This window comes from Setaria italica, chromosome VIII (genome assembly GCF_000263155.2).
Source record: "Setaria italica strain Yugu1 chromosome VIII, Setaria_italica_v2.0, whole genome shotgun sequence".
Taxonomy (NCBI): domain Eukaryota; kingdom Viridiplantae; phylum Streptophyta; class Magnoliopsida; order Poales; family Poaceae; genus Setaria; species Setaria italica.
Window position 1 is genome coordinate 39,599,188 of NC_028457.1, and position 13,591 is coordinate 39,612,778.

The 13,591-nt window shown below is 43.4% G+C and overlaps 1 protein-coding gene and 1 pseudogene across 1 annotated transcript; both read left to right on the forward strand.

Moving 5' to 3' along the window:
- The first annotated feature begins 567 nt into the window (after positions 1-567).
- On the forward strand, positions 568-5,373 carry LOC101782508 (putative disease resistance protein RGA4). The gene is made up of 3 exons (XM_004979964.3): positions 568-1,530; positions 1,845-4,685; positions 4,911-5,373. Exons 1-2 carry the CDS (start codon positions 707-709, stop codon positions 4,681-4,683), a joined length of 3,663 nt encoding a protein of 1,220 aa, XP_004980021.1. The 5' UTR covers positions 568-706; the 3' UTR covers positions 4,684-4,685; positions 4,911-5,373.
- Positions 5,374-8,042: 2,669 nt separating this feature from the next.
- LOC101786163 lies at positions 8,043-9,619 on the forward strand (annotated as a pseudogene).
- The last annotated feature ends 3,972 nt before the right edge of the window (positions 9,620-13,591 follow it).

The following is a 13,591-nucleotide window of genomic DNA, read 5'->3' on the forward strand; positions in this document are numbered from 1 at the left end:
CAGGTGAGACATGACTCCTCTGCTTGGCTGCTTGCCGCCGGGCCCTCCTCCCTCTGCTTTCGATTCCTCCCTCTGGTTGGGCCCTTACCCTGAGAAGGATGCGCATCATCTCCGCGTCTAACCTGGTGGTGCAGTGTTCTGCCCTATCACATCAAATATTTAATACTAATTAGAAGTATAAAATATAAATTAATTATAAAACCAATTGCACAGGTGGAGGCTAATTCGCGAGATGAATCTATTAGCTTGATTAGTTCATGATTTGATAGTGTGATGCTACAGTAAACATGTGCTAATTATGCATTAATTAAGTTTAATAGATTCGTCTCGCGAATTAGCCTAAATCTATATAATTAATTTTGTAATTAATACATATTTAGTCCGTACTCAACTATATACTCTAGAGGCCGTCGTCACATGATTGCAGCGATCTATCAACAATAATTGGGAGTAGGAAGCAGCAGCACTGTTCGGATGCCAGTGCAGTCAACGAAGGCCATGTGCGCTTGCCGACAGAGACAGCAAGCCGTTTCAAGTGCTGAGCTGTTAGCCTGTTACGATCAGGAATCGTCAAAAGGCCGGCCATTTCTCAAGCTTTAGCTACTCATACGCCAAGTGCCGCCCTCTAACCGTTGTCTTCTCCACTCGGCCATAGTGCTCCCCTCCCCTTCCCCTCTACTCTGAGTTCGCCTTCTCAAGAGCTCCGATGGCTGGACTAGCGGTCAGCCTGGTGGTGGGCCCACTGGTGTCCCTGGTGAAGGAGAAGGCGTCCAACTATCTCCTGGACAAGTACAAGGTGATGGAGGGTATGGAGAAGCAGCACGAGGTCCTCAAGCGCAAGCTGCCTGCCATCCTCGACGTCATCGCCGACGCTGAGAAGCAGGCGTCCCACCAGAAAGGAGTGAAGGTATGGCTTGGCAGGCTCAAGACGGTGGCATACCAGGCGATCGACATCTTTGATGAGTTCGAGTATGAGGCGCTCCGTCGTCAAGCCAAGAAGAATGGGCACATCACCAAGCTTGGCAAGGCTGGAGTAAAGCTCTTTCCTACCCACAACCGTGTTATATTCCGTATCAGGATGGCCAGCAAGCTTCAACGCGTTGTTGGCGCCATCAAGGTCCTTGTGGATCAAATGAACGACTTTGGGTTCAACAGGCTTCAACACCAGCAGGCACCAGCACTGAAGGAGGGGCGTGAGACGGATTCCAATATCGTTGATCCTAAAAATATTGTTAGCCGATCTAGGCACGAGGAAAGGAAGAAAATTGTTGAGATATTGGTCAACGATCAAGCTACCAATGGTGATCTCAAGGTTCTTCCCATCGTTGGAATGGGAGGTTTGGGCAAGACTACCCTCGCTCAGCTCATCTACAACGATCCTCAAGTCAAGGATCATTTTCAGCTACTAAAGTGGGTGTGTGTGTCAGATGATTTCAATCTATGTAATCTTGCCAACAAAATTTGCAACGCTTCGGAGGGTTCCCTTGAAAAGGCACTGAAGGAGCTTCAGGAACAGCTTAAGGGAAAGAGGTAAGCTGGAGTTAATCAACTCGATTCTCTTGCCCTCTATCGTGCTTTCAAGCTAAGTCACTCTTACTAATCTCTCAGTACATGCAGTGACCCGTTATTAGTTGCTTACAATAATCATTATTGTGTGTTGAAAGCAATAATTATTAATTGTTTACAATAATCATTATTGTGTGTTGAAAGCAATAATTATTAATTGTTTACAATAATCATTACTTCACTATTCCTCTATCATTATTGTGTGTTGGGATGGCAAACCCGTCTTTTGGCTATCTATTAGCTGGAAAAGTGCTAATGTAAACAATTATTGGTAACAGGTACCTTCTTGTATTGGATGACGTATGGGATGAGGAGAGCTTCTTGGACAAGTGGGAAAAGTTCAAGGCCTGTCTTGAACAAGGTGGTGTCGGTAGTGCCGTACTAACAACCACCCGTAACACAGAAATAGCTCAATTAATGGGTACAGTTGGGATCTCACACGAAAGGAAATACCTTGATGTCGGAAATTTAGGCAAGGAATTCATACAGGAAATTATTGAAACAAGAGCATTCAGTTTGCATAAGCGAGATGATGAGCTTGTAAACCTGGTTGGTCCGATTGCAGAGAGATGTGCTGGGTCGCCATTGGCAGCCAAAGCTCTGGGGTCTATATTGCGTAAGAAGACCACTACGGAAGAATGGGAGGATGTGCTACAGAGAAGCAACATATGCACTGTTGAGACTGGAATTTTGCCTATACTTAAGCTTAGCTACGATGAGTTGCCAACTGACATGAAGCCATGCTTTGCTTTTTGTGCTCTGTATCCAAAGGATTATCAAATTGATGTGGACAACCTTATCCAACTATGGATGGCTAATGGTTTTATCGTCTTCGAACAAAACAAGGTACCAATTGAAACCGTGGGTAAACGGATTGTCAACGAGATGGTTTCAAGGTCATTGTTCGAGCATGTGGAGCAAGATCCAACAAAGTTCGGGTATAGTTCTACAACTTTTTTGAAGATCCATGACCTTATGCACGATGTTGCAGTGTCTGCTACAGAAGACGAGTACATATATGTAACTGATGAAATGGATGAAAGTGGTAAATTACTTCCAAGTGCTACCCGCCATATACATTTTGAAACATGGGAGGGACAACTTTTTGCAAATATTGATATTTTATCTATCCGAACGTTGCTTGTAGTTCCTGGGAGATATTATCGAGATGAGCTGCATTCATCCAAATATAGTTCTCTGCGAGCACTTGCTCTACCAGCATCATATTATAAATATTTGCCAATGAAACCAAAGAATCTGCACCACCTTAGGTACCTTGATATCTCTAAGAGTACAATCAAAGCACTTCCAGATGACATAAGCATACTATATAATCTTCAGACACTTAAACTTTCTGGTTGTGAGGAACTTAGTATGCTTCCGAAGCAAATGAAGTACATGACTGCCCTTTGTCATCTCTACACTGATGGATGCACCAAGTTACAGTGTATGCCTCCGGAGCTTGGACGACTCACCTCTCTTCGAACACTTACATGTTTTGTAGTGAGCAGTGACTCGGATTGTAGTAGTCTTGGAGAGCTAAAAAATTTGAACATTGGTGGTTCACTAGAGCTAAAGCAGCTCGAAAATGTGACAGAAGCAAGAAATGCAAGACAAGCAAATCTTGGAAATAAGAAGGAACTGAGACAGCTGTCATTAAGGTGGACAAGTGGTAAGGGGGAGGAACAGCAATGTAACGAGGTGCTAGAGGTTCTCGAAGTTCATGATAGACTACTAGCTCTAGAAATAGAAGCCTACCAAGGCACCAATTTTCCATTATGGATGGGTGCGTTAAGAAACATGGTTGAGCTTCGGCTATCTGATTGTAGCAAATCTGAGCAGCTTCCTCCATTGTGCCAGTTACCAGCACTACAGCTTCTTCATTTGGAAGGATTGACACAGTTGCAGTTCTTGTGCAGCAGTTGTACATCCTCCACATTTGGAAAGCTTAAGGATCTTAAGCTTGATTATCTTCCTAATTTTGATAGGTTTTATGATCAGGTAGTGCAAGAAGAGCTAGTAGCATTTCCTCAGCTCGAGAAATTGCATATTGAAGGCTGCAGAGAATTGACAGCATTACCAGAAGCGGGAGTGCTCAGAAAATGGTATGATGGTGGAGAATATACAATGGTCCGCTCAGCATTCCCAGAATTGAAGAGCCTCGTATTGATAGATTTATGGAGCTTTGAGAGATGGGAGGCTGCCATTGAAATTGAAGTAGAACATGCACTATTCCCTTTGCTTGAGACTGTCCGTATTTATCGTTGCGACAAGTTAACCACTCTGCCTAGAGCACCAAAGCTCAGGGAACTATGCCTATCTATGAATTATTATAAAAACCAACAGAGGTCCCTGGGAGCAACTAGATATATGACGTCACTGTCCAATTTGAAACTGGAAAGAGTCGAGGTGGATGGCAAGGACAAATGGGACTATATTTCATCTGTGACAAATATGCACCTTGACTCCTGCAGTTTGTTCTTCCAATCACATGCACTAGCTCTGTGGGCTTGTTTTCGGCAGCTGCAAGATCTGGTTATCAGGAGGGCGAATGACCTAATCTACTGGCCGGAAAACGAGTTCCAAAATTTGGTTTCCTTGCGGAGGCTGTATATTGGGGATTGCGAGAGTCTGGTTGGATATGCTCCTGACCAGGCAACATTAGAAAGGAGCCAACTTTTGCCCTGCCTCGAGTCTCTAAGTATATCTTTTTGCGATAGTCTGGTAGAGGTCTTCAACCCTACCCCTGCCCTCAAGGAGATGGATGTTGAATACTGTAAAAATCTGAAGACCATATCCTTCAAGCAACAGGACAAGACATCATTAAATGCAGGTCATCCTAGCACTGACGTCATCATGGCATCCACTGCTGTACAGGATCTCTCACCATCCGCCGGCCGGAGTAATTTCCTTCCATCATCTCTAGAAACTCTGACAATCGATGAATGTGATGGATTGTTAGAGGTTCTCAATCTTCCCTCATCCCTTAAAGAAATATATATTAGTGGTTGCTCCCAACTACAAATCCTATCAGGCGAGCTGGATGCACTCAGTTACCTATCAGACGACTGTCCAGCTATAAAGGACCTGCGGGAGCGGTATGGCATCCATTTCTGAAGGTACCCACTGAACACAATATTAGTCATTTCGACAAAAATAATGCATAAATCCGTTCATTTATGTTATTATCAATTCTGAACACACGTACTATTCCGAAAAAAAACATTTTCACCGCTGCAAACATTGGATGAAGTTTATACCAAATTTGTATATATATATATATATATATATATATATATATATATATATTTGAAATTTTATTGAACTTTACAATTTTTTAACAGGACGCTCTCCATCGCTGCTTGGGCGTCTCTGCTCCTGGCTTCCTCCTCCTACGGGGCTTCTGTGTGAAGACCACACGCCCTGTAGTAGGTCTTGGACATGTCGGACATGGCACTCTTCATGGTATCAGCCAGTACATGCCTAGCTTCATTCGTGTGAATCTCCTGAGCAAAGGATGGCAAAGAGTGATGTGGTGGTGATACTAAAAAAGATTATAAAGGACTTCGCCAAATCTGCATCAACCTCAAAGCAGAGTGCAGCCTATTGAGTAGTCATTACCAAGGCAATTTCCCCTGTATTTGTATTCATGTGCTCTGTTAACTTGTGCAAGAGATGAATAGCATCAGCCATCTCTTATTTCATTTTTCTCCACTAGTTATTTGTATCCTATATAAGATTTCTGAACAGAAACTGTCATATGTAATATAAGTTTCTTCTATTGGAGTTTCTTTTTTGAACGAACAACTGTCAAATGTAGCTGAGTATCCACTTCTTATGCTCTGTATCCCACTATGTTTGGAATTGCTAAAGTGATTCACATGACCAAAGTCCAAAGGATGTCAATGAGAGATGTGAGGGTGGCATTGAAAAAAGATTATAAAGCATTACGCCGAATCGGCATCAGCCACAATGCAGAGTGCCGCCCAATGTTCAGGTGTGCTCGCTGAAGTTATACATCTGCTGTGTTCACTTCTGCAAAGTAGAACTATCTTGTACTTCATATTTCTTCACTAGTTATTTGTCTCCTGTATACGATTCAGTGTATACTCAAATGAACACAAATAAACCGCCATATTGTAAAATAATTTAGTGTATGGAATCTCAAATGGTGAAATGGAGTTCACTTCGTATCCTCTGTCTTTCCCTATTGAGTATTGTCAGTATGAATAACGAGTAATGTCAGAGATCATTGCAGAGAGGCCATCGCTGCTGTCGTCGTTGCCGCCGAGCAGTTGGACACGGAGTGCACCCTCGCGGCGAGGCTCCCTACAGACCAAGCCGCCACGAGCCAACGGCCGACCAACCGCCGGTGAAGTCGAGCGCAGTGCTGCTTTCTCGCCTCAAAGGTGTCGTTGATGAATCGAGCGCACCTGCCACTGAATAACTGAGAATATTGTTTGCCCTAGACTTGAATCGGGTCCAAGCTCCACGATCGAATTTAGTAGGTATTGGTAAAATAAAGGGGTCTCTGTGAAAATATTCGATCCAAACTAGGGAGGTATATGTAAAATACGGGGACCAAATTGAGAATAAGTGGATCGCGAACCGGGGACTCTTCTGCACTGCAGAGCATTCGGGGGCGGTGGACTTGGCATCCGGCGCCGCAACGCCGCCGGCCGCCGGCCACCGCTGACCTTGCAGCCGTGCGTACCGCGCTCCCATCCATCGATACCATGCCAGCACCTCCAGTCATCCGCGCTTCCCGCATTCGAATCGACGGCGACAAGTGCCTCCAAGTCCTCGCCGAGTCCTCGATCTGCTCGCTCGGCTCCGGCCACCATCCTCTGACTAGGATCGCTCATTGCACTTGCAAGGTACCCTCCAGCCCTTTACTCTCCCTCCCATGAATGCCGTCGTCTCTCTCGCCGGTTTGTATGTGCACTGATTACTGCTGCCGGCATCAGGCGGCACTCCAGGTGCTCGATGCTTTGCCCACAGAGCACACTGCCTACCGGCTTTCAAGGGCCACTAGCAGTAGTGCTAGAGCACATATATGAGTTTACTGCTCATACATCACATGGTGGCATGAATAAGATCTCTGTATCTTTCTATGAATATAGAACAGGAGATGGTCGAATTACAAGTGCTTCATTGGGGCTAGTTGCTTCTCAGTATCTCAAATTGAATTATTGACGTTTCCAAAAGTTTATTTCAGGAAAGCTGACCAATCCTTATTTTCTTTGCTGATGGAACAGGGGAGCACTGCCGGTCCGGTTCTGCTTGGAACCTTGCAAGAATACTTTTGGGACTTTTGAACATGCCAATCCTAATGAACACTACAGGCATTTACGTGTACACTACAGACTTTTGGGACTATTGAGAGGAAGCCAAATGCGAACAAATGCCCAATAATGCGGCTGTTCCTTGTTTTTCCTTCAGTGCGGATAAATTAATTGTATGGTCTATTTATTTCCTTTAAGTTTCTCTTCAGAGCATGGCCCACTAATACTGGACTGCCTACATAAGCAATCATTCTGCCCTTCTCCTGAATTCTCCAGAAGTATCAATCCTTCTTAATTTGGTGGCTAACACGAGGAGAGTAGTGATCTTCAAAATGGTACAATCCTTCCACTGACGCTGTTTCTTGGTCTTCTTACTTTCTAAAATTTGTATACTAATTGTGATACCTCTTCTACCTTTCAGTTATTTTATACCGTAGGGATGGTGCCTGGACTGCGATTCTCTCCTGATAATTCTGAGAAACAGGGAGGGGACAGAATGGTGCTCCGTTATTATATGTCAAAGTTCTGAAGGTTTGCCATCCATAAATCATCTCACCACCAGACTCCAAAGTTTGTTCATCATCTTAAGTATGAGAAAACCACCATGCTACGTATCGATATGTTGATGGCCATCATTTTATTGTTTGGCTTGTCTCTCCACCTCAATGGTGTTGCTCAGCTCTCTGCAGTTGCTCCCCCTAACTCTTGGAAAATTTCAAATATGCAGCTGCAGCGCATTAACATGCACAACGTATCTAGTATCCTTCCTATTCTTGACCATAGAATCATGTCATATAGAACTTATTTTGGCTTCTATGCCATAGATGGTCATTCATTCATTCTCTCTATTGTGATTTTTGGACCCCAAGCTCCAGTCATCTGGTCTGCCAACCCTGACAATCCTGTAAACTGCGACACCATCTTAAAGTTCACTAGAGAAGAGGATTTGCAGCTCCGCTGGATGTATACCCTTAAGTAGCCCTTCCTGCAACCAAGCACACAACAACCAGCTAATACAAGTCAACAATGTTTCTTACTTCAGTAACAGTGCATTCTTGTTATTAGCAAGTTCAACTTCTGAAAATGTTTGCAAGCGATCATGCTTAACTGATTGCGATTGCAAAGCAGTGGTTTTTCCAAAAGAACGTTTACGGTAGTGATGGTGGTTACTGCTTGTTGCTATCTGACAGCATGGCAATTTTGTTTGCAGACAATTCATCAAATCGTTTTTCAGCATTTGTAAAGATAGAAGGTAATCACTCAGAAAAAAGGAGAACAATTATTATTGTTGTTGGTTCAATTGCAGGATTTTGTCTAATATCTGTCTTGGTTTGCATGGCTGTATGGAAGAAATACAAGAAAAACGAGGAACCACCTTTGATGTCATACCTGGAATACCAAAGCGTTTCTCCTTTCATGAGTTAGAAGTTTCTACTGGCCACTTCTGTATAAAGCTGGGAGGTGGTGGCTTTGGGTCCGTATTCAAAGGCAAGATAGGCAGGCAAACTATTGCTGTCAAACGCTTGGAGGGTCTCGAGCAAGGAATGGAAGAGTTCTTAGCAGAGGTCAAGACAATTGGCAGAATTCATCACTTTAATCTCATAAGGTTGGTTGCTTCTTGTCTACGAATACTCGTCCAATGGCTCGTTAGACAAATGGATCTTTCCCAAAAGTACAGTCTTCACTCTCTCTTGGAAAACTAGACGTGATATCATATTGGGCATTGCTAGGGGTTTATCCTACCTTCACGAAGAACGTGAGCAAAGGATTGCTCATTTGGATATCAAGCCACAGAATATTCTCTTGGATGACAAATTCAGTGCTAAGATCTCAGAGTTTGGACTCTCAAAAATGATAAACAGGGATCAAAGCAAAGTCATGACTAGAATGCGAGGAACACGTGGTTATCTTGCACCTGAATGGCTGGGTTCAAAAATCACAGAGAAGGCTGACATTTACAGCTTTGGGATTGTGATGATCGAAATCATATGTGGTCGAGAAAATTTGGATGAATCACTACCCGAGGAGAACATCCATTTGATAAGCCTGCTTCAAGAGAAGGCACGGTTTGGCCAGTTGTCTGATTTGGTGGACAGTAGCAGCAATGACATGGGATTGCATATGCAAGTGGTCGTGGAAGCGATGAAGCTTGCTATGTGGTGCTTGCAGGTTGATAGCAGCAGAAGACCCTTGATGTCAACAATCGCCAAAGTGTTGGAAGGTGTGATGAGCATGGAGGAAATACCTGACTGCACTTTGGTCCCTAGTTTTGCATCAAACAATACCGTGGGAGCAGGTTCTTCTTATCTTCCTTCTGAGTCATATTTATCAGGGCCTAGGTGATACCGGTTAAAGCCTCCAACTGAGAGTAAACTTTCAATCAGGATAAAAGGTGTTCTTTTTTGTCTCAGTTGGATTTTTTAATAGTGATAAAAACTCATCCCCCATTATATACCAAGACAGAGGCATTTCTTCCTCCCCAGCCCGAGCCAGTCCACCACAAAGATGGTGCCGAAGCAAGAGAGGTGCTGCCCGAATTTTTTTCCCTCATTTTCGTGGGAATTTCACTCATGCAAAGTGTTGTGAAGGTTTCCTACTTCATCCTCGTATTACGCTTTGATTTATGCTTTGGAGATGGATAGTTTATTTGCTAGAATGTGAAGTAGAAAATGGAGAGATATTTTGAGCTAGAATGTGAGGATGATCGATGTGTCATATATAGTATGTATCTTTGCTGTGGTTTAAAAATAATGCTACCCTTGTCTAGACGGTTTTGTTTTGTAAAATTCAATATGGTTTTTCAAATCCATACTTGTTGAACTTGCATACCATGTTCATCTCAGCGAGAATGTTCTCCGCCGAGCAGCAACGTATGTCAAGGAGGAGGTCCGATTCTACGAGAAAGAGTGGATACGGACATCGTGGAAGACCGTGTCCCCTTTTTCATAGAATTGAATCTCTTCCATGACGAAGCGCGGTGCTGCCCAGTTGAGAACATGCTCGCAAGATGATCACGGTCTTCAAGTTCAACAAGTTCTGTAGGCATACCGTATTCATCTCGGTAAGCATGTTCTCCGTGGAGCAGCAACGGACGTTAAGGAGGAGCTTTGATTTTACAAGAAAGAGCGGCAACAACCTTTCTCGTAAAATCGTAAAATCGAAGCTCTTCCATGACGAAGTACGGTACCGCCTAGTTGAGAACATGCTTGCCGAGATGATCACGGTCTTCAAGTTCAACAAGTTCTGCAGTGCTAAGATAAGAATTTTTGTACATAGATGGCTTCTACTACTGGAGGAAGTGGTGATGGTGGGGGCGATCATCGTTCCTCTTCCGGCAAGGGGAAATTCAAGTTGGCTCTCATGATAAGCCAATGAAAATGAGCACGTTGGAGAAAGCAATGCTTTGTTATTTGCAGAAACGTCATGAAGAACCTGTTGCGGCGGGTCAAGAACCTCCTTTTGGTAGTCGTTATGCTCCATCGTTAGTCCCGTGTGTTTCACGTCCACTTAGTACTACCGTTTTAGGCGGCACAAATAAACCACAGGATAAGGCTGGGTCAGCGGAACCTTCGTCTTCATCGCCCAAGGATGCTTAAAGTCTTTCTAGATAATAACCATTGGATGGCTTAACGTAGTGTATCATGTTGTTTGGATATATAATTTAAATATGTGTATTTGTATCTATATCTAAACTTTCAGCATTATTTGCACTACAACGTTTGACATGCTTTCAATCGTGAATCCATTTTCAAGTGTAATCAATTTTCATGCGTAATCAATTTTCAGTGTAATCCATTTTCACGCGTAATCCATTTTCAAGTGTAATCCATTTTCATGCGTAATACGATGCAGATGGACCGGCAATGAATGTATAATGCAGACAGATGGAGCGAGGTGTTTATTGATGGCTTGCATTATTTTCTCGAAGTGGCTAAAGCGAACAAGTCAGAGAATGGGTTCGTATGTTGTCCATGTTTCCGATGCAATAACAAGGACTACGCAAAGGATTCCTGGGAGACTATTCACAGCCACTTGTTTAGATACGGTTTCATGCCTAACTATTTGGTTTGGACCAAGCACGGTGAAAGAGGGGTTGTAATGGAAGACGGCGAAGAGGAGGGGGATGATGACAACATTCCGGACTAGGTTGCAGGCTAAGCTTTTGCAGATACTACAATGGACAAGGCTGATGAAGATGAGTTTGCAGAAAATGGCCCTACTGATGACCTTGGTCAGGTGCTACGAGATGCACACAGAGATTGCGAAACTGAGAAGGAAGCAGTAAAGTTGCAGCGCATGATAGATGATCACCAAAAAATGTTATACCCTGATTGCTAGCAAGGCCATAAAAAACTAGGTACGACACTAGAATTTGTGCAATGAAAGGCAAAAAATGGTGTGTCCGATAAGTCATTTCAGGGGATATTGAACATTGTTAAGAAGATTCTTTCCGAGAATAATGAATTATCATTCACAACATATGAAGCTAAACAGATTATTTGCCCTCTCAGATTGCAGGTTCAGAAGATACACGCATGCCCTAATGACTGTATCCTCTATCGTGGTGATGAATACGAGAAAATGGATGCTTGTCCCATCTGCGAAGCGATGCGGTATAAGATTAGGCGAGATGATCCTGATGATGTCGAGGGGTAGTCTCCCAAGAAGAGAGTTCCCGCGAAGGTGATGTGGTATTTCCCTATAATACCATGCTTGAAGCGCTTGTTTTCAGAAACAAGGCGAATGCTAAGTTGATGCGATGGAACAAAGAAAAACATATGGAATATGAGATGCTGAGACACCCCGCAGATGGGGCCCAGTGGAGATCAATTGATAGAGCATTCCCGAACTTTGAAAATGAAGCAAGGAACATAAGGTTTGGTTTAAGTACTGATCGATTCAATCCATTCGGTGAGTTGAGTAGTGACCATAGTACTTGGCCTGTGACTCTATGTACGTTCAACCTTCCTCCTTGGTTGTGCATGAAGCGGAAGTTCATTATGATGTCGGCGCTTATCCAAGGCCTAAAACAACGACATTGATGAACTTTTACAGCTCTGGAAGGAAGAAGGTGTACGTGTGTGGGATAAGGATAAACAAGAGATCTTTAATCTACGAGCATTGTTGTTCATAACCAACAATGATTGACCTGCACTGAGTAACCTTTCGGGACAGACAAACAAGGGATATCGGGCCTACACCCACTGTTTAGATGACAAAGACATAATATATTTGAAGTACTATAAGAAGGTTATCTATATGGGTGATCGTATCTGCTCACCACCAACTGAGAAAGAGTGGGATGCATTTTAAAGGGCCGACAGACCATCGTAAAAAATCTGCACACCGTAATGGAAAGCGTGTCTTCAAGATGATAAAAGATGTAAATGTAGTCTTTGGAAAGGGTCATGGTAGACAACATGTTCCGAACAACGATAACGGACGTGCACCCATGTGGAAGAAAAAGTCCATATTTTGGGAGCTACCTTATTGGAAAATCTTAAAGGTTCGCAACGCAATAGACGTGATGCACCTGACGGATAATCTTTGCGTGAACATGCTAGGCTTTATGGGTGTTTATGGGACCTCGAAAGATACAATGGAAACATCCGAAAAAGAGAGATAACGGACAGCACTACTTACGTCCTGCCAATTACAATCTCAGCAAGAAAGAGAAGGATAGGATGTTTGAATGTTTGAATAATATGAAGGTCCTGTCTAGGTACTCCTCGAATATAAAGAGAATAATCAATATGAAACAAAAGAAGTTTACAAATCTCAAGGCTCATGACTGCCACATGTTGATGACCTAGTTGCTTCCGGTTGCACTGATTATTGCTGGTGATGGTAGTGGCTCCAACCTTGCCATATCATACACCGATGAAGAGGGCACCCAGGCAGACATGTTCCTCAACATGTCCAATGATGGGAATGAAGAGCCCGAGCCCAAGCAAAACCTTGCCGTGGCGGAAGGTTTCGGCGAGGTATATATAATTTATATTATTTTACGCTACCGTTAATGCTATGTACTAATTAACGAATCTTGAACTGTTAGCCCTCTGGATCAACAAAAGGGTAGAAGACCCGAGGTCGTACAAGGGTGATGGAAGGGAGGCTTGTCATCACGGAAGTCACGGAAGAGGGCATGCCGGTTGCTCCTGAAAAAGTAGCAAAGAAGTACATAAGTCAGATCGGGGCAATCGTAAGGGACAACATGCCTATCAGCATCAGGGAATAGAAGGGCAAAAGCACTAATCCATACGCGCTCCCGGAGACACAAAAGAATATGCTGTGGGAAGATGTCAAGAGACATTTCACATTTCCTGAAGGATATATTGAAAAGGATGTGAAAGCATTGACGCTGAAGAAGATGGCTAAACAATTCTAGACATTAAGAAGATGCTGGATGCCAACTACCTTAAGAAGGGTCGAACTCCAGATTTCAATGTGCGGCCAAAGTTGAGGGACCACTGGGAGGCATTTGTTGAATATAAGAGGAGTGAAGACGGTGTGAAAAAGATCCAGACCAACACTACAAATTATGGTCAGAAGGAGTACCATCATCATCTAGGGCGAGGTGGTTATGGCACAGCAATTCCCAAATGGAAGAAGATGGAACAAGACCTGATCGAACAGGGTATGGTACTTGCAACTATTGATTGGCCCGAATGATCAAAAAATTGGTATTACGCTCATGGAGGCTCCTTGAGCCAAGAGGATGGGACATTGATTTCAATGAG

What these genes read in the sequence shown, in the direction of transcription:
- LOC101782508 (XM_004979964.3), top strand. Translation starts at nt 707, where the DNA reads ATGGCTGGACTAGCGGTCAGCCTGGTGGTGGGCCCACTGGTGTCCCTG. An exon ending in GAACAGCTTAAGGGAAAGAG is followed by an intron (nt 1,531 to 1,844) that starts GTAAGCTGGAGT and finishes TATTGGTAACAG; the next exon opens with GTACCTTCTTGTATTGGATG.